At 42.0% G+C, this 23,055-nt stretch overlaps 1 protein-coding gene across 2 annotated transcripts in view; it reads right to left on the bottom strand.

The window, feature by feature from the left end:
- The window catches only part of LOC145347939 (ral guanine nucleotide dissociation stimulator-like 1), a 90,424-nt gene that overhangs the window by 38,450 nt on the left and 28,919 nt on the right, over nt 1–23,055 (bottom strand). For both annotated transcript variants that reach the window (XM_080195926.1, XM_080195927.1), the window contains exons 5-13: nt 17,672–17,743; nt 14,953–15,027; nt 14,077–14,151; nt 13,642–13,713; nt 9,734–9,805; nt 8,785–8,859; nt 6,671–6,754; nt 6,006–6,083; nt 1,599–1,792 (exon numbers count right to left, since the gene is read on the bottom strand). In XM_080195926.1, the coding sequence (XP_080052052.1) occupies nt 1,599–1,792; nt 6,006–6,083; nt 6,671–6,754; nt 8,785–8,859; nt 9,734–9,805; nt 13,642–13,713; nt 14,077–14,151; nt 14,953–15,027; nt 17,672–17,743 (797 nt within the window). The remainder of the gene's footprint in view (nt 1–1,598; nt 1,793–6,005; nt 6,084–6,670; nt 6,755–8,784; nt 8,860–9,733; nt 9,806–13,641; nt 13,714–14,076; nt 14,152–14,952; nt 15,028–17,671; nt 17,744–23,055) is intronic.

The raw sequence follows: 23,055 nt of genomic DNA, 5'->3' as shown, positions 1-23,055 counted from the left end.
TGGAGGGCTGTTATAGGCTGCAAAGAGACATTGATAGGATGCAGAGCTGGGCCGAAGAATGGCAGATGGAGTTTAATCCTGAGAAGTGTGAGGTGATTCAATTTGGTGGGGTAAATTTGAATGCAGATTACAGGGTCAACAGCAGGATTCTGAGGAATGTGGAAGAACAGAGATCTTGGGGTTCATATCCGTAGATCTCTGAAAGTTGCCACTCAAGTGGATAGAGCCGTGAAGAAGGCCTATAGTGTGTTAGCGTTTATTAACAGGGGTTAGAATTTAAGAATCGTGGGGTTATGCTACAACTGTACAGGACCTTGGTGAGACTGCATTTGGAAAATTGTGTGCAGTTCTGGTCACCTCACTATGAGGATGTGGAAGCATTGGAGAGACTACAGGATGCTATCTGGTTTGGAGGGTAGGTCTTATGAGGAAAGGTTGAGGGAGGTGAGGCTTTTCTCTTTAAAGCAGAGGAGGATGGGAGGCGACTTAAGAGGTTTATAAGATGATGAGGGGGATAGATAGAGTGGACATTTAGAGACTATTTCCTTGAGTGGATGTAACTGTTATTAGGGGGCATAACTATAAAAGGTTCTTGGTGGGAGATATAGGAGGGATGCCCGAGCTAAGTTCTTTACTCAGGGGTTGGGGTGTGGAATGGGACTGCCTGCTGTGATAGTGGAGTTGGACACTTCAGGAACTTGCAAACAGCTATTGGATAGGCACATGGAGCACACCAGAACTCTTGGGAGTGGGATAGCTTGATCTTGGTTTCGGACAAAGCTCAGTACAACATTAAGGGCTAAAGGGCCTGTACCGTGCTGTACTGTTCTATGTTCTATGTAGAAAGCAGTGCAAAAAATGTAGTCAATGTAGTTGTGGCAAATATTAATTGACAGGCTGAATCCAGAAACTGGATTCATCTCTGATTCTTCCTTCCCTTGATTTTTCTCAGAGATGAACCTGGTGAAGGTGAGAGAAGGGTGGAATTCAAAAACAAGGTCCATTAAATTTCCCAGATCATGGCTGGAGCAGTCATCAACATACAGGAAAAATGAGATAAGGGAGGGGCCCCATGTAGGACTGGAAAAATGAATGATCCACTTGGTCCTGCAAAAACAAAAATGCAGTCATAACTAGGACTCACGCAGTTAATTATTTGGAGAAAGTGAATGGAGTTGACGGAGAAGTTGTTCAGAATTAGGACAGGCTTGCTCAGGTATGGTAAGGTAGTGGATGGGTCTCCATTCGAGGAAGGAGCAGAGAGCTCTGATATTGTTCTGGTTTTGGCACAGTGGGAAGGAAAACGGGGTCGTAGAAGGATTGGAGGTCCATAATTCTGATGTTATTTCATGTGTATGGCATAAATAAGTTTTGAAAGATGAAATTAAAATAAGCTTCACACTAGTATTTGCAATCACGATAAAATATTTGCAACCATCACCCACCCACCCCAGTAGAATTTCCTGGCCTTGCTGAAGTCAGTGGACTTTTGAACAGTTCATCCTATTTTCTGGCCCCCAAGACAGTAAAATTCCATTCTACCTCTGTTGTTTTGACAAGCAGTTTTTATCTTTGCAATGCAAAAATTAATATCTTACTGTCAAGCTCCTGTTCTCCTGATTCTTCCTTCTGAAACTGATCAAGGAGGTTCTGTGCCTGTTGCTCAAGCTCAGATCCTGGCATCATCTGCCTCAAGTAGGCAATAACCTTCCAGAGGCGTGTGTAATTTGGAACTTGGCGGAAGTCTTCTGAGCACTGGTCTAGCCAGGCTCGTAGAATTGAGACTGTAGTACTGGAAATAATTATACAAGTGAGTAACTGTCCATCAAGCAAAAATTAAGTTAGTAATCTGCAACTTTAAACTTTGTAGATCAAACCTGTTTTTGAATGTATTCTTCCGACATGGGTCATACCAGCATTTCTTTGTACCTCTCTAGTTAACTGACAGCAAGTGGTGATGAGCCACCTTCTTGAACTGCTGCTGTGTGCTTGCTGATGGTACTCCCATGGTGTCATCAGGCTGCAAGCTGCTGAATTTTAACCCAGTGACACTCCAGGATTGAAGGTACGTCAGGATGTGACATGTCTTTGAACAGAACTTTGAGGGCTGCTGTTTCCAAGGTATTTCTTCTTTGGGGAATTTCACTGATTCAACCTCCTGAGGCTCATCAAACAAAGCCAGACAAACCAAAGGAGACAATTTTTCGAAGAGCTTCTTAAAAAGAGAAAGATGGAGATATTTAAGGGGAAGGATTTATTCAGCTGAGATACACAACAGACCATACTTAGTGGAACATGGAGCTCCAGAAGAATTTTAGGGATTCACAAGGATGAGAGAGAAAGGAGGCCTTGGAGAAATCAGAATTATTCAAAAAATCAAATTCAGGCATTGGTGAAGCAGAAAACATTTGGGTCAGCAAATAGAGATGGACTGAATTCCAGATGAGATTAAGTTTACAAAGGGGAGTTTAAAGTAGGAGTTGTTTTTTTGTAAAGACTAAAGTGAACCATTCTTCTTAAAATAACATACAATTTATACTGAAGTCATCAGTTTTTCATTAGGAAACTCTCCTACAAGTCTGCACTGTTTGCTACATCTGAGTGGAGGTTGGTTTAGCTCAGTTAGCTGGACAGCTGTTTCAATGCCAACAGCACAGGTTCATTTCCCGTACTGGCTGAGGTTATGCACAAAAGCCCCACCTTCTCAATCTTGTCCCTTGCCTTAGGATCTTCAGGTTAAATGTTTGAGAGGGAGAGCAGCCTATAGTCATTTTGGACTATGACACATTACCTTTTTTGCTCCATTAATTGAAACAGAAGGACATGCCTTTAAAAGTTGCACGCATCTGTTCTCAGTAACTCCATATTGTGTGGACTACACGCATGCACAGACTCTACTAAGACTAACCAATTTCATTCTTATTAAAATGGGGGTGGATGGGGGAGGTGGCAGTGGCTTGCTGTGTCACATGCAGTAATAGTCTTATGCTGTTCGATAATGAGATGACTCATTCTTAGAAATATTTTGCACTGCAGGGACAATTTTTACTTCATCTGTATTCAGTATGATAGCGTTCAGATCACAAATTAAATCCAGGGATAACTGTTCTTTCAAATCAGTCCCACAACTGGTGGCCTAAATTTTTAAGGATACGGAATCAATTTAAAGTGAAGTACTGGAATTTTTGGAAATATCAGTAAATTCCGTCAGTGAAGTCAGCTGCATGACCTGAACCTTGATAAATGATAGTTTTTAAACATTTGCATAGGAATTCCAGAGTTAAGGGTCAAAACAGCTGAAAGCACAGCAAGACAAAGGAAATCCAAGATGCACAAGAGGATCAGAAATCTCAGTATTAGGTTCAAGAAAAATATCAGAGATAGAGAGGGGAAGAATGCCATGGAAAAGTTACATATATTTCAGGTAGTTACCTTCACTAGAGGAAACAATGGCTTTACAACTGAAATTAGACCACAGGAGGAAACCAGGATGATTTATTGCACCAAGAAATTCTTGCCTGGTATTGCTCAAATCAAGTAGTGTAGGCATTAAAAACACCTAACCAGTAATCCTCAAAAGATATAAGAAAGAAACTCAAAAGATCACAACCATAAAATTTTATTCCAGCAACAAAATACCCAGTTGGGAATAAGTTAGAGCTAAAGAGGCTCTACCCTGCTGACTCATTATGGTATAATTTAATCAGTACCTGCAGCTGAGAAAATTTGGCCCAAAGCACTAATCTGTGATCCCACTGGAATAAAACCCCTGTTCACAACACATAATTAACAAGGGAGTATATTGCCACTGAGTCATCTGAAACTTCTGTTAAGATTCAATTACTCAACAGCATTCCTTTCAGTACCCAGAATGGTCGCTTCTGAAAGCCAACACTGAAAATACTCAAGACTGTGGTGACACTGGAGAAAAATGCAAGGACACAATAGGACTGGAAATAATTGTAATCTTAGGTAATATTTCAAATAATTATACACACAGTATCACAGAACTCTGCATATTTTTCTAAGTAATCATCCAGTGCCCTCTTGAATGCCTCGATTAAACCTGCCTCCACCACCCTGCTAGGCAGTGCATCCCAAATCAATGTGAAGGTGTTTTCTTCCTCACATCACATGCTTCATTTGCAAATCACCAAGTTTGTGGACTTTGTGCACTTTCCTCCAGTTCTGTGTTTTGAGGCATCTGAGTTTTATTGCACTTTCAATGTCAACTCCATCACAAACCTCTGCCTCTCCCTCCTCTTGAAAGACCTTCCTTAAAACACCTGTTTTCAAACATGCTTTTAGTCATTTTTGCAACTTTGTTCAACAGTGTTCCTATGAAGTATCTTGGATGTTTCACCACATTAATGTCATTTAAATACAAATTGTTCTTGGTATTTGCTTAACTAAACACAATGCCAACAGTTCAAAAATCATGGTACTGTGGAAAACAAAGGCAAGAGTTTCATACTGCCCTCACTCTACCCAAAAAGGGTTGTAGAGATCAACTTCCTAAGTAACTGGCCAGCTAGCACATTATCTTAATGTGATTTACGCTTTCCTCAATGAGGAATCAGCAATATTTTGGCCCCTTCCTGTTTCATTATTGTGTATGCACATCCTGGTACAATAAATAGGACTCACATAACATTCATCCAGAACAGATGTAGTCTCCTGTATTAGTTTCCCCAATCTAAAATGAGTTAGTTAGGGGGTTGGAGGATTTCTCCCTCCCTCATGCCTCAGATTTTGATAAACTTTTTTTTTGCTCATTCCAAGAGGTCACAGATCTCTTGGTGGGGTTGGCATGGTAGGTACTGCAACAGTTAGGTTGAGTATAGGGTTTTCTTCTGCGTACCATTTTCAAACATGTACAGAGATTGATGAGTGGTTTCTTTTGTGTCAGTGCATTCCTGTTGGAATTGCTTGCTATTTCATTGCAAGAGAAAGCATTCCTAGAAAACTGTCTTTCCTCCAAACTGACTATTTCTCTTTATAATACAACACAAACATGCTTTTCAATTTGATCACAAGCAGATTTGTTTTTTGCTCCTTGGTCTTTCAGGTCATTCTCACTAACCAAAGTGACAAAAGACAATATTTCCACTCAGAAAAAAAACAAATTAGTGAGCAAGCCATAAACCGAGAAAAGAACCACTGCCTGAGTACAGAAACCAAACTCCAAGTCCACTACTCAATCTTTTTTGATGCCTTTTCTTTCTTTCCTGTTAAATAGCTCAGAGTTTAATTGAAAAGTTGTATTGATCAGAATACCCATGGGTTTAATCCCAGGTCTCAACTCAGTTAACAGATGACTTGGTCCACTGCCATAAAATGACCTCAGCAAAAATCGGTATAGGTCAAATTTTTTTAATATATACAGCATTCCCACCAATCGCCAATGTATTCTGCAGCATTGTATGTGATACTGCCTACAGTCAAATACCCTTGGCAGGTCTCAACTAACATGATTCAAACAATTGGAAAAAGTACTTGACAGCATTAATTTAGAAACCAGCTGGACAAATGAAAACTTAGTGAGAAGTCTACCAAGGTAGGATACCAGGAACAAGTGACAGTTCAGATGAATGATTTCACCAGATGGGCAATTTATTTTCTATTAGAACATTCACAAGAAGTTTGAAGTATATTGTAGAGAAGCCAAGGTTAAAGAGGGAAACCAACTTAATTATACCCTTAATGCAAGGTCCAAAAATGTCAATCCAAGATAAAGTCACTCAAGACCTTGATATTGTCAGCCAATCAACCCAACTCGAGAGTTTCAGACATTTTGTGCTGATGTATATATTTTTTAAACTCTCTCCACCAGTTTTTCTAATGTGACTGCTATGGTCTGGAATGGTGCTCACTTCACTGCAATGAGATGTCCACATGGGAGAAGTTTCCACATAATCTTACAGAAACTGCTGGCTCTCCAGTAATTTCACTTCATCGCATTCTGAATGAGGCATTTGGTGATTACATATTAGTTCAAAACTTACTTTTTGAGCCCTGCTGTCGGTTCTGGAAAACTTGTCTGGAAAATTTTATCATCGTTTGAAGTGCCAAAGTTTTCGCATCTGCAATTGATCACAAAATAAATCTTTAAAACGTTGCACGCATCTACAGTGGTGGTTAGTTGTTCAAAGCAACCCAAACAATCAATTATGCATTTTGGGACTTGGATCAGCTCATTTTGTTGAACAGGTTGCACTGCAGATGTATCGCTGTAATGGATGGTGATTTCCTTTTTCCCCTTCAACCTTTCGCAGGAAGTTTATAGGGCATTGCCACAAGGCTGGAGGGCCAAGGCAATTGGGACTGGGGATGGGTGCAATGGGGAGAGAGGGGAGAGAAGGTGGGGGGCATCCATTTCCCCAATATTTCATCCTTGCTGCATAGTCCATGAATATTAAACTGAGGCAAACAACTCAAGACTTTGGTCATTAAAATTGCTTACTATTTAATAAACACGTTTTGCACTGACAGTTTTCTCGCATCTCTTGAAATGGTGCAAGTATTATGTGATTGCTGTTGTCAGTTAATACACTGCAATGGAATGTCTTCAAGGAAATTCCTACGTTATCTTACAGGAATCGTCAGCAATTTCCCTTCACATTACATTCCGGATGAAGCAGAATTGAGTCACACATCAAATGCAACTTACTTGCTGATTATTTCGCTCATTCCTGGTGGACTTAGATTTCCATCTTCCTCACAGTTTGGACTGTCATAGTTTCCGTGACTGCAACTGGTTTTAAAGCACAAAATGAACAAGACTTTCATTCACAATTAAATCCAAATCTGAAGATTCAGTATTTCAAGCTTGGCTCAGTGGGTTTTAAATAGATCACGCTCCAAATATATAATTAAACTAACATGGTGATAAAATCTTAATTGTTCAAAATTAAATCACATTTTTCGAAGTAACTGTTACCTTTAGCCCAGAATATCATTTCTAAGTGCTTTCCCACTAACTAGGTTTATCTTCACACCTTTCTAACAAGGTTGTAACTTCTGCAATTCTCAGGTGCTCTGGCGTTATTGCTGTAATTAGGATTGGACAGTTATGGACAAGTTATTCACGTTCCACTTGCACTTGTTCCACTTGTTGTGGACAATTTTGCAGGTTCCACTTGCACTTTAACTATCCTTGGATGTCTGGTAAATCATGAAGACTAGATCATTGTTAAATAGCCAATCTTTCTAATACTTCTCCAACCAAACCCAGTTCATCTAGTGCCTCAATTACCTTCTCTTTCATTTGGACAGCATTTTCTTTGGTATAGACTAATGCAAAGTGCTCATTTAACGGCCATGTCCTTTGCCTCCATGTATAGATTCCCCATTTGATCCCTAAATCACTCTTTTACCATTCACATGCCTGTCAAGGACTGATTCCTCTCTGTTTGTCACCAATTTCTTGCTCTCATTTCCTTTAATCAAAGGAAATTCAAGTCCAGAGACAACATCCCATTCTCTCAACTCTAACAAAAAAAAACTCAAGCTCTAAACGGACCATTCCCAATTCAACCCTCAAACATAAGCTTCCAACTCAACATTTGACCTGGAGCTTCAGTGTATATAGTATTGTCCGTGATATACACTACTCAGATTCAAAGCTTAATTCCACATTATTGCTTATGGGCTGTTTAAAAGCTTTTGCTAATAACTTTGTTTTCTGTTGTATGATGAGTTTAGAGCTTAGGTAAAGAGCTACATAGATCAGAATAATCCTGGGTTTAGGTCTCCAGTGAGTTAATCGAAGTGATCCAGGGAATTAAAATGACCCCAACAATCTTGAAAAGAAAAAATAGGTACCTATGGTTTTTATTCATCTATGAATTATTCATTATTACATGAGAGATGCAATCTGCTAATAAATGATTACATTTGAAAGTGTTTTTTCTTAACACAAAGAATCATCAGTTTGGACTATCAAGGCTTCCCTACCTGCAATTTGCCACAAAGCCCAAGTCAAGTCATTTTAAGCATCTAGACACCATTGCTTGCTCACCATGAAAAAACACTATTTAAAGTTTTGATCAGCTGGTTTTGTTAACGGCCACTCTCCAGGTGCATGACTGCATTAGATGGCGGTTTTTGAAACTTTCACAAGTAGTGTGGCCGGGGATGGGGGTTAGAAATAGTTGAGGTAAACAGAATTCTGGATATTTATGTTGATGCAATTTTATCATGCATACGCCATTGAACATCTTCACAGTTGGACTGTTCTCCTTGGCGTGGCAGCGGCTAAGAGGAGATCGAATAGTTACGTCCAAAATCATGAGGGGGCTGGATAGATTAGATAAGAAACTGTTTCTGTTCATGAAGGGATCAAGAATGAGAGGGCAAGAATTTAAAATGATTTGCAAAAGAAACAAATGTGATGCAAGGAAAGAATATCACACAACGGGTGGTTTGGATCTGGAATACACCATCTGGAATTGTGATGGAGGCAGGTTCAAACGAAGTGTTCAATGATTACATTATAAACAATGTGCAGGGAAATAGGGAAAAGGCAAGACAATGGCACTAAGTCATAATGTTCTCTTGGAGAGCCAGGGCAGTCACAATGGGCTTCTGCTGCAGTAACAACTTTTAGAGGCAATCCAGCAGTTTAACATGATAGATATGGTCTGGAATGGTGTTTGCTGCACTGTTATGGGAGGCCTCCATGAGAAAGTTTCTATCTAATTTTTTTTAAATATAGGGATGGCAACAGTTCACAATCTTGTATTCCAAATGAAGTAGAATTTAGTCACATCAAATTAAACTTACTCTCTGATTAGTGCACTTGGTTCTGGTGAACTTAGATTCCCATCACAGTTTGATTCGTCAAATTTTCCATCGCTACTATTGATTATAAAGCACATGTTAAGTCATTTCAAACAAAGAACTTGCAGCCAGGTCAAATGATTTGAAACAAAAAGCTCTTCAGTCTTGCCACATCTAATTGTGAATAGTGGTGGCCAATTAAACAACTCACTGGAGGAAGTGAGTTCACAATTATCCCCATGCTCAAAAATGGGGACTCCCAGCACATCTGTGTAAAAGACAAAGCAGAGGAAGCATTTGCAATAACCTTTGCCCAGAAGGGGTATAGACAAGCTAGGTAGTCAATATCTTTTCCAAAAGGTATGGGAGTCTAAGGTTTAAGGTGAGAGGGGAGAGATGCAAAAATGTCCAAAGGGGCAGCATTTTCACACAGTGGGTGGTGAAGTGTTTTCTTACTCACAAGCTGCCAGAGGTAGTAGTAGAGGCAGGTAAAATTTTATCTTTTAAAAAGCATTCAGATAGTCCCAAGTAAAGCTTACATTAACACTACAATTAAGTTACTGTGAAATTCCCCTAGCCACCATAGTCTGGCACTTGTTCAGGTCAATGCACCTAACCAGTACATCTTTCAGAATGTGGGAGGAAACCCATGCAGATACAGGGAGAAGGTGCAAACTCCACACAGACAGTGAGTGACCCAAGCCAGGAATCGAACTGGGTGCCTGGTGATGTGAAGCAGCAGCAGTGCTAACCACTGTGCTACCGTGCCAGGACCTCAGTCAGTTCCTTTCATGTGATTGCTATGGTCTAGATGGTGTTTGCTGCATTATTATGTGCCTTTATGAGTAAGTTTCTACATTAGGTACAGGAACTGCTTGCTCCCCAACCATTCACATTTACATTGCTGTGTTCTGAAAGAAGGAATTGCTGTCACACATCAGATTAAGCTTACTTTCTGATTACTGCAATGGTTCCTGGAGAAACACGATTTCCATTTCCCTCACCATTTGGACTGTCACAGTTTCTGCAGGTGCAAATGGTCACAAAGAAAAGTGATTTTAAACAAACGCTTTCATCCACAAGTGGCCATCATTTAAAAAACAGGAGACTCTGGGATACAATATTTCAACCTTTGATCAGCTGGTTTGCACTAACGCATCACCTTTTATTTTGTACCAATGTATTTTTCATTTAGAAATGTCAAGGAATAAGACAAATGCAGAGAGAGTCAGTAATGTGATTGTTGTGGTCTGGAATGGTTTTCACTACACTATTATATGAAGCTGTTCCTACATGATTCTTACAGGAAGCGCCAGCAATTCTCTTTTACACAGATTCTGAATGAAGCAGAGTTTAGTCAGAGATTGGATCAAACTTACTTCTTGACTGAGTTAATTTCTGATGAACATGGCTTACTATCTTCCTTGGAGTTTGGACTGTCAAAGTTTTCATAGCTGTGGTCATAAAGCATATCATTTTATGGAAGTATTTGCATTCAAAATTAAACCTATTAAACACCTCCCACACCCTTAAACTGAAGATGCAGTATTTCAAGCCTTCATCACCTGGGTTTATCAAATATCCTTCATGGCCTGGCAAATTCCTCACTATTATAATCAAGCTGGGGAATCAACCCTAGTTGAATGAAGTGTGCAGGAGGACAAGTCAGGAGGAACACCAGACTGACCTAAGTATATGTCGTAAGCCTGGTGAAACCACAACATAGGACTTTTTGCTGCCCAACAGTATAAAGAGCAAAATGATATACTATGGATCAGAGACAAGCTCTGCAGTCTTACCATATCTAATCGTGAATGGTCATGGACAATTAAACAGGCGGAGGCGGGTCCACAATTTCCCCCATTCTCAGCGCATCTGTGCAAAGCTGAAGCAGTATTTGCAATAACCTTTGTCCAGAAGTGCTGAGTGGATGATTCATTTTGCCCTCCCCAGTGACCCAAGCATCATCTGTGCCTGTCTTCAGCAAATTTGATTCACTTCATGTAAAGAAACATCTGAAGTCACTGGATACCTCAAAGGTAAGGACCTCAAAAACATTACACCAATAGAATTGAGGATTTGTGCTTGAGAATTTGTTGTGCCCCTATCCAAGCTGTTCCAATCGAACTACAACACTGGAATCCACCCCATGTGGAAACGTGCCCAGGTAGGTTTTGCACTCAAGCAGCAGCCCAGCAAATCAACCAGCATAACCTGCGCACAATGTTCAGTTTGGATTCAGTCATGGCATCAAACTTACTACTTGACTGAGTTGTTTTCTGAAGAACATGGCTTCCCATCTTCCTCGCAGTTTGGACTGTCAAAGTCTTCACGGCTGTGGTCATAAAGCACGTCATTTTAAGCAAGTATTTGCATCCAAATTAGACCGATTGAACCACCCCCCGCCCCCTGTTAAACTGAAGGTGTCATATTTCAAGCTTTCATTACCTAGGTTTGTCGAACACCCTTCATGGCCTGGCAAATTCCTCACTTTTTTAATCAAGCTGGGGGTCAACCTTGTTGAATGAAGTGTACAAGAGAACAAGGAACACCAGACTGGCCTAAAAATGTGAGCAAGCCTGATGAAACTACAACACAGGGCTATTTGCTGTTGAACAGCATAAACAGCAAGGTGATTGACTGTGGATCAGAGCCAAGCTCTGCAGTCTTGCCATGTCTAATTGTGACTGGTGGTGGACAAGTAAACAACTCACTGGAGAAATGAGTCCACAATTATCCCCACCCCCAGCACATCTGTGCAAAAGACAAAGCTGAAGAACCATTTGCAAAAACCTTTGCCCAGAAGTGCCAAGTGGATGATCCATTTTGGCTTCCCTGGTGACCTAAGCATCATCAATGCCAGTCTTCAGAAAATTTGATTCACTTCATGTAATAAAGAAACATCTGAAGTCATTGGCATCCTCAAAGTAAGGACCCCAAAAACATTGCACCAATAATACTGAAGCTTTGTGCTTGAGAATTTGCTGTCCCAGTCCAACTACAACACTGGTATCTACCCAAAAATGTGGAAATGTGCCCAGGTAGATTCTGCACACTAAATGCAGCCCAGCATATCACCATCCCATCAGTCTACTTTCAATCAGGGAAGTGATGGAAGGGGCCATCAGCAGTGCTATCACACAGCAGAACCTGCACACAAATGTTCAGTTTGGATTCAGTCAGGCTCACTTAGCATCTGGCCACATCACAACTTTAGTTCAAACAGGCACAAAGAATGAAGATCAAGGGGCAAGGTCAGAGTGATTGCCATCGACATCAAGGAACCAAGGCAATACTGGAATCAATGGGAAATCAGGGGTAAAACTCTCCTCTGGCTGGATTTGCAACCAGCAGAAAGGGGTGATTTCAACCATCACCCCTTGAAATTCAATTGCATCATTGCTGATTCCCAACTACCTCTACCATGGGGGTTACAATTCATCAGAAACAAAACTGGACCAGCCTTATAGATATTGCAGCTATAACAGCAGGTCACAGGCTGAGAATTCCGCAGCGGGTAACTTGCCTCCCGACTCTCCAAAACCTATTCAGGATATACAAGTCACAAGCCGGGAGTGGTATGGAATACTCTCCCCATTGATGAGTGCAGTTCCAATAACACTAGAAGCTCAACACCAAGACAAAACAGCCTGCTTGATTGGTACCATATCTATCACCTTCAATATTTACTTTCTCCATCAGTGACAGCAGTGTACATCAGTGGCAAGATGCACTGCAGCAACTCACCAAGGCCCGCTTCAACAATCTTATTCACCCATGACCTCTACCATCTAGAAGGACAAAGAGTTAAACAGATGGAACACCACCACCTTTCGAGTTTCCTCCAGGTCATTCACCATCCTGACTTGGAAATATATCATCATTCCTTCACTGTTGCTGGGTCAAAGTCCTGGAATTCCCTCTCTAAGAGCATCATGGATGTACGCACACTTCAGGGACAAAAGCAATTCATAGCGGCAGCTCACCACCATCTTCTGGAGGGCCAATAGGGATGGGCAATAAATGCTGGCCCAGCTACTGATGCCCACGTCCAATGTATGGATCAAAAAGTAGCCAATTACTTGCTATCTACACAGGCAAAATGCCCACCACTTGTGGAAATCAGCAGGTAAATCCTGCCTATTCTGGAGGCAACCTCAGCTGCAAGAGATGGTTACTGAGGTGACATCCCAGTGATTGGACAGGCAGCTCTGGTGACCAGGCAACACCATTTATTGGTCAGGTCCATGGCAGCAGGCGACCACCAGCAACATGTTGCCCTGGGTCCAATGCCACTTCAGAACCAGCAGCAGGACTTTGCCATCACCCACAAAACCTCCCCTTTTCTCTCTTTCCTCCCCACGTCCCCTCCCCCCAAACACCCATGAAAAGTTAAAAACTACTTCTAGGAGTAATGCAAACATTAGACAAAAATAAATATTAGTCACAAGTAAAGCTTATATTAACACTGCAATTAAGTTACTGTAAAATTTCCCTCATCACCAGAGTCCGGCACCTGTTCAGGTACATCTAACCAGTACATCTTTCAGAATGTGGAAGAAAACCCACACAGACACAGAGAGAAGGTACAAACTCCACACAGTGACCCAAGCCAGGAATCAAACTGGGTCCTTGGCACTGTGAAGCAGCAGTGCTAACACTGTGCTACCGTGCCAGGACCTCAGTCAGTTCCTTTCATGTGATTGCCATAGTCTAGATGATGTTTGTTGCACTATTACATGTTTTTATGAGCAAGTTCCTACATTATCTACAGGAACTGCTAGCTCCCCAACCATTCACATTTACATTGTGGTGTTCTGAATGAAATGGAATTGCTGTCACACATCAGATTAAACTTACTTTCCGATTACTGTAATGGTTCCTGGAGAAACATGATTTCCGTTTTCCTCACCATTTGGACTGTCACAGTTTCTGCAGGTGCAATTGGTCACAAAGTAAAGTGATTTTAAACAAATGCGTGCATCCACAAGTGGCCATCATTTAAAAAACAGGAGACTCTGGGATTCAATATTTCAACTTTTCATCAGCTGGTTTGCTTTAATGCATCATCTTTTGTTCTGTACGAATGTATTTTTCATTTAGAAATGTTGAGGAATAAGACAAATGCAGAGAGACTCAGTAATGTGACTGTTGTGGTCCGGAATGGTTTTCACTACACTATTATATGAAGCCCTTCCTGAATGATTCTTACAGGTAGAGCCAGCACCCCAGCAATTCCCTTATACACAGATTCTGAATGAAGCAGAGTTTAGTCAGACATTGGATCAAACTTACTTCTCGACTGAGTTAGTTTCTGAAGAACATGACTTTCTATCTTCCTCGCACTTTGGACTGTCAAAGTTTTCGTGGCTGTGGTCATAAAGCAGGTCATTTTAAGCGAGTATTTGCATTCAAAATTCAACCCATTAAACCCCACTCCGTCCCCTTAAGCTAAAGGTGCAGCATTTCAAGCCCTCATCACCTGGTGTTGTCGAACACCCTTCATGGCCTGGCAAATTCCTCACTTTTATAAGCAAGCTAGGGGTCAACCCTAGTTGAATGAAGTGTACAAGAGGACAAGGAGTACCAGGCTGGCCTAAAAATGTGATGCAAGCCTGGTGAAACTACAACACAGGGCTATTTGCTGCTGAACAGCATAAACAGCAAGGTGATAGACTGTAGATCAGAGCCAAGCTCTGCAGTCTTGCCACATCTAATCATGAATGGTAGTGGACAATTAAACAGGTGGAGGCGGGTCCACAATTTTCCCCATTCTTGGCACATCTGTGCAAAGCTGAAGCAGCATTTGCAATAACCTTTGCCCAGAAGTGCCAAGTGGATGATCCATTTTGGCCTCCCTGATGACCCAAGGAGCATTGATGCCAGTCTTCAGCAAATTTGATTCACTTCATGTGATAAAGAAACATCTGAAGTCACTGGATACCTCAAAGGTAAGGAACCCAACAAGATTACACCAATAGTATTGAGGATTTGTGCTTGAGAATTTGCTGTGCCCCTATTCAAGTTGTTCCAGTGCAACTACAACACTGGAGTCTACCCAACAATGTGGGAATATGCCCAGGTAGGTTCTGCACACAAGCAGCAGCCTAGCAAATCACACAGAATAACCTGCACACATCAGTTTGGATTCAGTCATTGCATCAAACTTACTTCTTGACCGAGTTGGTTTCTGAAGAACATGGCTTCCTATCTTCCTCACACTTCGGACTGTCAAAGTTTTCAGGGCTGTGGTCATAAAGTAGGTAATTTTAAGCAAGCATTTGCATTCAAAATTAAACCCATTACCTCCCCCCCCCCGCCTTTAAACTGAAGGTGCAATCTTTCAAACCTTGATCAGCTGGTTTTGTTGAACAGGGCACACCCTTCATGGCCTGGCAAATTCCTCACTATTATAAATCAAGCTGCGGGACCAACCCTAGTTGAAAGAAGTGTACAAGAGGACAAGCCAAGGCTGATGTAAAAATGCGGTGTTCAACTTGATGAAACTACAACATGGCTATTTGCTGCCCAGCTGCATAAACAGCAAGGTGATAGACTGTGGATCAGACCCAAGCTCTGCCGTCTTGCCACATCTAATTGTGAATGATAGTGGACAATTAAACAACTCACTGGAGGAAGCAAGTCCACATTTATTCCCACTCCCAGCACATCTGTGCAGAAGACAAAGCTGAAGAAGCATTTGCAAAAACCTTTGTCCAGAAGTGCCGAGTGGATGATCCATTTTGGCCTCCCCGGTGACCCAAGCATCATCGATACCAGTCTTCAGCAAATTTGACTCACTTCATGAAATAAAGAAACATCTGAAGTCACTGGATACCTCAAAGATAAGGAACCCAATAACATTACACCAATAGTATTGACGATTTGAGATTGAGAATTTCTGTGCCGCTATCCAAGCTGTTCTAGTCCAACTACAACACTGGAATCTACCCAACAATGTGGAAATATGCCCAGGTAGGTTTTGCACACAAGCAGCAACTCAGCAAACCACACAGCATAACCTGCGCACAACTGTTCAGTTTGGATTCAGTCAAGTCACTTAGCTCCTGGTCACATTACAGCTTTAGTTCAAACAGGCACAAAAGAAATTGAAATCAAGAGGCAAGGTCAGAGTGACTGCCATCAGCATCAAGGAACACAGGCAATATTGGAGTCAATGGGAAATCAGCGGAAAAACTCTCCAGTGACTGCAAATGTACCCAGCAGAAATGAAGATGGTTGCACTTGTTAAGTCTGTCAGTTCACCCCAGAACATGTCTGCATGAGTTCCTCAGGTGAGTGTGTCCTTGGCCAGCCATCTGCAACTGCTTCTTTCAATGACCTTTCCCCATAAAGTCATAAGGTCAGAAGTGGGCATTTTGCTGATGACTGCACATGATTCAGCACCATTTGTGACTTGAATCCAACCTTGAAATTCAATTGTATTATCATTGCTGATTCCCAACTCTCTCTATCCTGGGGTTACAATTCATCAGAAACTAAATTGGACCAGTCTTGTAGATATTGCAGCTCTAACAGCAGGTCAGAGGCTGGGAATTCTGCAACAGGTAACTTGCCTCCTGACTCTTCAAAACCTGTTCAGTTTCTACAGTCACAAGTCAGGAGTGGTATGCAATACTCTTCTCCCCATTGATGACTGCAGTTCCAACAAGAAACTCGACACCATCCAAGACAAAGCAGCCATATCCATCACCTTCAATATTCATTTCCTCCACCAGTGACAGCAGTGTACATCAGCTACAAAATGCACTGCAGGAACTCACCAAGACCTACTTCAACAATCTTGTTAGCCCATGTTCTCTACCACCTAGGAGGACAAAGAGTAAACACATGGAGCGCCACCACCTCCCAGGTTTCCTCCAGGTCATTAACCATCCTGACTTGGAAATATATCACCGTTCCTTCACTGTTGCTGGGTCAAAGTCCTGGCATTGCCTCCCTAACAGCACCATTGATGTACCTACACTTCAGGGACAATAGCAATTCAAGAAGATAACTCACCACCATCTTCTCAAGGCAATTAGGTACAGGCAATAAATGCTGGCCCAGCTAGGAACACCCACATCCCATGTATGGATCAAAAAGTAGTCAATTACTCACTACTTCTGCAGGTATTTTGCTCATGCCAACCATGCTCACCACTTGGGGAAAACACCAGATAAATCCTGGCCTATTCTGGAGGCAACCTCAGCAATGGCCACCAGTAGCACTGAACGTGTGTTTGCTGAAACATCCCAGTGATTGGACAGGCAGTTCTGGAGACCAGGCAACACTATTTATTGGATCAGGTCCATGGCAGCAGGCGACTACCGGCAACATGCTGCCCTGGGTCCAATGCCACTTTAAAACCAGCAGGAGGGCTTTGCTTTCACCCACAAAACCTCCTTCTCCCTCTCCCAAAACACACGGATAAAAAAAGTTAACTGCCTCTAGGAATAATGAAAACATTAGACAAAAAAATTATTTGTCAGAAGTATAGCTTACATAAACACTACAATTAAATTACTGTGAAACTCTGCTAGTCACCATAATCCGGCACCTGTTAAAGTCAACGTACCTCCTAACTTGCACATCTTTCAGAATGTGGGAGGAAACCCACACAGACACAGGGGGAATGTGCAAAGTCCAGTGATCCAAGCCGGAAATTGAACCAGGTTCTTGGCATTGTGAAACAGAAGTGCTAACCACTGTGCGACCGTGCCAGGGTCTCACATTCCTCTCACATGGTTGCTATGGTGTTTGCTGCACTATTACATGCCTTTATGAGCAAGTTCCTACATTATCTACAGGAACTGCTAGCTCTCCAGCCATTTACATTTACGTTGTCATGTTCTGAATGAATTGCTGTCACACATCAGATTAAACTTACTTTATGACCACTGTAATGTTTCCTGGAGAAACCCGATTTCCATTTTCCTCACCATTTGCGCTGTCACAGTTTCTGCAGGTGCAATTGGTCACAAAGAAAAGTGATTTTAAACAAATGCTTGCATCCACAAGTGGCCATCATTTAAAAAACAGGAGATTCTGGGATTCAATATTTCAAACTTTCATCAGCTGGTTTGTTTTAATGCACCATCTTTTGTTCTGTACCAATGTATTTTTTATTTAGCAATATTGAGGAATAAGACAAATGCAGAGAGACTCAGTAATGTGACTGTTGTGGTCTGGAATGGTTTTCACTATGCTATTATTTGAAGCTCTTCCTAAATGATTCTTACAGGTAGAACCAGCACCCCAGCAATTCCCTTTTACACAGATTCTGAATGAAGCAGAGTTTAGTCAGACATTGGATCAAACTTACTTCTCGACTGAGTTAGTTTCTGAAGAACATGACTTTCTATCTTCCTCGCACTTTGGACTGTCAAAGTTTTCATGGCTGTGGTCATAAAGCAGGTATTTGCATTCAAAATTCAACCCATTAAACTGCACCACCCCCCCCCGCAACCCCCAAGCTGAAGGGGCAATATTTCAAGCCCTCATCACCTGGTGTTGTCGAACACCCTTCATGGCCTGGCAAATTCCTCACTTTTATAAGCAAGCTAGGGGTCAACCCTAGTTGAATGAAGTGTACAAGAGGACAAGGAGTACCAGGCTGGCCTAAAAATGTGACGCAAGCCTGGTGAAACTACAACACAGGGCTATTTGCTGCTGAACAGCATAAACAGCAAGGTGATAGACTGTAGATCAGAGCCAAGCTCTGCAGTCTTGCCACATCTAATCATGAATGGTAGTGGACAATTAAACAGGTGGAGGCGGGTCCACAATTTTCCCCATTCTTGGCACATCTGTGCAAAGCTGAAGCAGCATTTGCAATAACCTTTGCCCAGAAGTGCCAAGTGGATGATCCATTTTGGCCTCCCTGATGACCCAAGGAGCATTGATGCCAGTCTTCAGCAAATTTGATTCACTTCATGTGATAAAGAAACATCTGAAGTCACTGGATACCTCAAAGGTAAGGAACCCAACAAGATTACACCAATAGTATTGAGGATTTGTGCTTGAGAATTTGCTGTGCCCCTTTTCAAGTTGTTCCAGTGCAACTACAACACTGGAGTCTACCCAACAATGTGGGAATATGCCCAGGTAGGTTCTGCACACAAGCAGCAGCCCAGCAAATCACACAGAATAACCTGTGCACAAGTGTTCAGTTTGGATTCAGTCAATGGATCAAACTTACTTCTTGATTGAATTGGTTTCTGAAGAACATGGCTTCCTATCTTCCTCACACTTTGGACTGTCAAAGTTTTCAGGGCTGTGGTCATAAAGTAGGTAATTTTAAGCAAGTATTTGCATTCAAAATTAAACCCATTACCCCCTCCCCCCACTTTTAAACTGAAGGTGCAATCTTTCAAACCTTGATCAGCTGGTTTTGTTGATCAGGGCACACCCTTCATGGCCTGGCAAATTCCTCACTTTTATAAATCAAGTTGCAGGATCAACCCTAGTTGAATGAAGTGTACAAGAGGACAAGCCAGAAGCAATGTCAGGCTGACCTAAAAATGCATCTTCAACTTGGTGAAATGACAACACAGGGGTATTTGCTGCCCAACAGTATAAACAGCAAGGTGATGGACACATCCCATGTATGGATCAAAAAGTAGCCAATCACTTCCTACCTCCACAGGCATTTTGCTCATGCCAACCATGGCCACCACTTGGGGAAGTCACCAGATAGATCCTGGCCTATTCTGGAGGCAACCTCAGCAATGGCCACCAGTAGCACTGAAGAGGTGGTTGCTGAAACATCCTAGTGATTGGACAGGCAGTTCTGGATACCAGGCAACACCATTTATTGGTCAGGCCCATGGCAGCAGGCAACCACCAGCAACATGCTGCCCTGGGTCCAATGCCAGTTCAGGACCAGCAGCAGGACTTTGCCATCACCCAAAAAAACTCCCCTTTTCTCTCTTTCCTCCCCCCAAACACCCACAAAAAAGTTAAAAACTACCTCTAGGAATAATGCAAACATTAGACAAAAATAAATATTTGTCGCAAGTAAAGCTTACATTAACACTGCAATTAAGTTACTGGGGAATTCCCCTCGTCACGTCAATGCACCAAACCAGTACATCTTTCCGAATGTGGGAGGGAACCCACGCAGATACAGGGAGAAGGTACAAACTTCACACTGACAGTGATCCAAGCCAGGAATCAAACTAGGTACCTGGCACTGTGAAGCAGCAGTGCTAACCATTGTGCTAGTGTGCCAGGACCTCAGTCAGTTCCTTTCATGTGATTTTTATGGCTGAGGTGGCATTTGCTGCACTATTACATGTTTTTATGGGCAAGTTCTTACATTATCTACAGGAACTGCTAGCCCCCCAACCATTCACATTTACATTGTAGTGTTCTGAATGAACTGGAATTGCTGTCACACATCAGATTAAACTTACTTTCCGATTACTGCAATGATTCCTGGAGAACCACGATCTCCATTTTCCTCACCATTTGGACTGTCACAGTTTCTGCAGGTGCAATTGGTCACAAAGAAAAGTGATTTTAAACAAACGCTTGAATCCACAAGTGGCCATCATTTAAAAAACAGGAGACTCTGGGATTCAATATTTCAACCTTTCATTAGCTGGTTTGCATCAATGCATCATCTTTTGTTCTGTACCAATGTATTTTTCATTTAGCAATGTCAAGGAATAAGGCAAAAGCAGGGAGAGGCAGTAATGTGATTGTTGTAGTCTGGAATTGTTTTCACTACACTATTATATGAAGCTGTTCCTACATGATTCTTACAGGAAGCGCCAGCAATTCCCTTTTACACAGATTCTGAATGAAGCAGAGTTTAGTCTGAGATTGGATCAAACTTACTTCTTGACTGAGTTGGTTTCTGAAGAACATGACTTTTTATCTTCCTCGCACTTTGGACTGTCAAAGTTTTCATGGCTGTGGTCATAAAGCAGGTCATTTTAAGCAAGTATTTGCATTCAAAATTCAACCCATTAAAACCCCCATCCCCCCTTAAACACCACCTGTGTTTTGTCGAACAGGGCACACACTTCATGGTGTGGCAACTTCCTCACTATTATAATCAAGCTGGGGGTCAACCCTAGTTGAATGAAGTGTACAAGAGGACAAGCCAGGAGCAACATCAGGATGACCTAAAAATGTGGCGTCAGCCTGGTGAGACTACAACACAGGGCTATTTGCTGCCCAACAGTATAAGCAGCAGGTGATAGACTGTGGATCAGAGCCAAGCTCTGCCGTCTTGCCACATCTCTTGATGAATGGTGGCGGACAGTTAAGCAACTCACTGGAGAGGTGAGTCCACAATTATCTCCACTCCCAGCACATCTGAGCAAAAGACAAAGCTGAAGCAGTATTTGCAAAAATCTTTGCCCAGAAGTGCCAAGTAGATGATCCGTTTTGGCCTCCATGACCGAAGCATAATCAATGCCTGTTTTCAGCAAATTTGATTCACTTCATGTCATAAAGAAACATCTGAAGTCACTGGATACCTCAAAGCAAGGACCCCAGAAACATTACACCAATAGTATTGAAGATTTCTGCTTGAGAATTTGCTGTCCCAGTCCAACGACAACACTGGTATTTACCCAAAAACGTGGAAATGTGCCCAGGTAGGTTCTGCACACAAAATGCAGCCCAGCAAATCACCACCCCATCAGTTTACTTTCAATCAGGGAAGTGATGGAAGGGGCCATCAACAGTGCTATCATACAGCATAACCTGTGCTCAAGTGTTCAGTTTGGATTCAGTCAGGGTCACTTAGCACCTGGCCACATCACAGACACAGAGAATGGAGATCAAGAGACAAGTTCAAAGTGATTGCCATCGACATCAAGGAACCCAGGCAATACTGGAATCAATGGGAAATCAGGGGTAAAACTCTCCCCTGGCTGAAGTTGCAAGCAGCAGAAAGGAAGATGGTTGTGCTTGTTAGAGGTCTGTCAATTCAGACCCAGGACATCACTGCGCGAGTTCCTCAGAAGAGTGCGTGTCTTCGGCCCAGCCATCTTCAACTACTTCATTCAATGACCTTCCCTCCATAAGATCAGAAGTGGGCATGTTAGCTGATGACCTTACATGATTCAGCACCATTTGTAACTTGATTTCAACTATCGCCCTTGAAATTCAATTGCATCATCATTGCCGATTCCCAACAATCTCTACCTGGGAGTTACAATTCATCAGAAACTAAATTGGACCAGCCTTATAGATATTGCAGCTATAACAGCAGGTCAGAGGCTGGGAATTCCACAGCAGATACAGGGAGAAGGTGCAAACTCCACACAGACAGTAACCCAAGCTGAATCAAACCAGGGACTGTGAAGCAGCAATGCTAACCATTGTGCTACTGTGCCAGACCTCAGTCACTTCCTTTCATGTAATTGCTATGGTCTAGATGATGTTTGCTGCACTATTACATGCCTTTATGAGCAAGTTCCTACATTATCTGTAGGAACTGCTAGCTCCACAGCCATTCACATTTACATTATGGTGTTCTGAAAGAAGGAATTGTTGTCACACATCAGATTAAGTTCACTTTCCAATTACTGCAATGGTTCCTGCAGATACACGATTTCCATTTTCCTCACCATTTGGACTGTCACAGTTTCTGCAGGTGCAATTGGTCACAAAGAAAAGTGGTTTTAAACAAACGCTTGCATCCACAAGTGGTCTTCATATCAAAAACAGGAGACTCCGGGATTCAATATTTCAACCTTTGATCAGCTGATTTGCATCAATGCATCATCTTTTATTCTGTACTAATGTATTTTTCATTTAGAAATGCCGAGGAATAAGGCAAATGCAGAGAGAGGCAGTAATGTCAGTGTTGTGGTCTGGAATGGTTTTCACTACATTATTATATGAAGCTGTTCCTACATGATTCTTACAGGAAGAGCCAGCAATTCCCTTTTACACAGATTCTGAATGAAATAGAGTTTAGTCAGATATTGGATCAGGCTTACTTCTTGACTGAGTTAGCTTCTGAAGAACGTGGCATTGAAACTAACTCACAGTTTGGCATGTCAAAGTCCTCATCGCTGTAGTCATACAGCACATCAGTTTAAGCATGTATTTGCATTCAAAATTTAACCCATTAAACATTGCTGCCGCGCCCGCCACCACCACCCCCCCCCCCCTCCCCCGCGCCTCCGTGACACCTCTTTGAACTGAAGATGCAGTATTTCAAATCTTGATCTGCAGGGTTTATAAAACAAATCACACTCAAGATACTCATAAATGCATGAGATGGTGACTTTTTCTTAAATCTTCGAA

The sequence above is a fragment of the Carcharhinus amblyrhynchos genome, chromosome 9 (genome assembly GCF_965287045.1).
Source record: "Carcharhinus amblyrhynchos chromosome 9, sCarAmb.v2.hapA, whole genome shotgun sequence".
In the NCBI taxonomy this organism is placed as follows: domain Eukaryota; kingdom Metazoa; phylum Chordata; class Chondrichthyes; order Carcharhiniformes; family Carcharhinidae; genus Carcharhinus; species Carcharhinus amblyrhynchos.
The sequence above is the reverse complement of the archived record's forward strand: the minus strand, read 5'-3'. Positions and strand labels throughout refer to the sequence as shown.